The 1,007-nt window shown below is 44.5% G+C and overlaps 1 gene segment (V, D, J or C); it reads left to right on the top strand.

The window, feature by feature from the left end:
* The first annotated feature begins 530 nt into the window (after positions 1-530).
* LOC137348577 (T cell receptor delta variable 1-like) lies at positions 531-1,007 on the top strand. The segment is given in 2 exon segments: positions 531-576; positions 691-1,007. Coding segments are annotated over 2 exon segments (363 nt in total).

Genomic DNA, 1,007 nt, shown 5'->3' with positions numbered 1-1,007 from the left:
TCAAATAACAGCGCGAATTTATTATTTTTCTGTCTGTTCCGTTGTTTGTTCAGTAACAGCAGATATCATCGTTCTAGTATGACAGATCTATAAATCACTCCTGCAAAATACAGAATCATTGTTAGTTCACTAGTTAACTGATCGGTGAGGGAAATCTCACTGGAGTCACGGTTACCAGTGTGCTGATGGTGAATATACTTAAATTTGGGAGGAAAAAGTGACGCCAGAATAAACCAACCCCATTAACAATCCCATGTTTCCAGTGCAATATCCAGACAAGGGGTTCAGTCCCCGCCCCACGGCTCTAACAGCGGAACCATTCCCCATATAAGGACAGTGACTGGAGCCCAGCTCGGGGTGTTTCCATTCACTGACAACCAGCTCCCCACCTACCGCTCTCACAGCACCACTGGGGACACAAGGAAGTGAGGTAAGAGAATCCTGAGACACGACAGCAGATTATTGAGTGTGGGGATAAGAACGGGCGTCTTCAAATATCCAACTCCCCTTTTACAGAGCGGACAGTGACAATGCGGCTACTCATCATCTGGGTTGTGTGGGAGGCATTTCTGACAGGTAATTGTGGACTAAACACATTTTAATATTTTCTCTTATTTCACAAACATGCTTTAAATCTGAAGTTTAAACAGTCGTCAGTCTGGTCTTTTCCTGTTTAAACTTGTTTTTCAGATCGGAGTCATGGAAATTCTGTCACTCAGCCGCCGTCCTCAAATGTTAAGACAGAAGGAGACGCGGTGACTTTAAGCTGCACCTATGATACTACATGGAGCGACTATTATTTATACTGGTATCGACAACACCCAGATACACAGCCCGAGTTTATCCTGAGGAAATTCTCGAGCGGTGGTGAAGATAAAGCAGATTTTGCTAAAATCCGTTTCGTTGCGAAGCTCCAAACCTGGAATAAATTCATCAGTTTAACAATCTCGGAGCTGCAGCTGACTGACTCTGCCGTGTATTACTGCGCTCTCAGGGACTCACAGTGA

The sequence above is a fragment of the Heterodontus francisci genome, chromosome 34 (genome assembly GCF_036365525.1).
Source record: "Heterodontus francisci isolate sHetFra1 chromosome 34, sHetFra1.hap1, whole genome shotgun sequence".
NCBI classification, from domain to species: Eukaryota; Metazoa; Chordata; class Chondrichthyes; order Heterodontiformes; family Heterodontidae; genus Heterodontus; species Heterodontus francisci.
The sequence above is the reverse complement of the archived record's forward strand: the minus strand, read 5'-3'. Positions and strand labels throughout refer to the sequence as shown.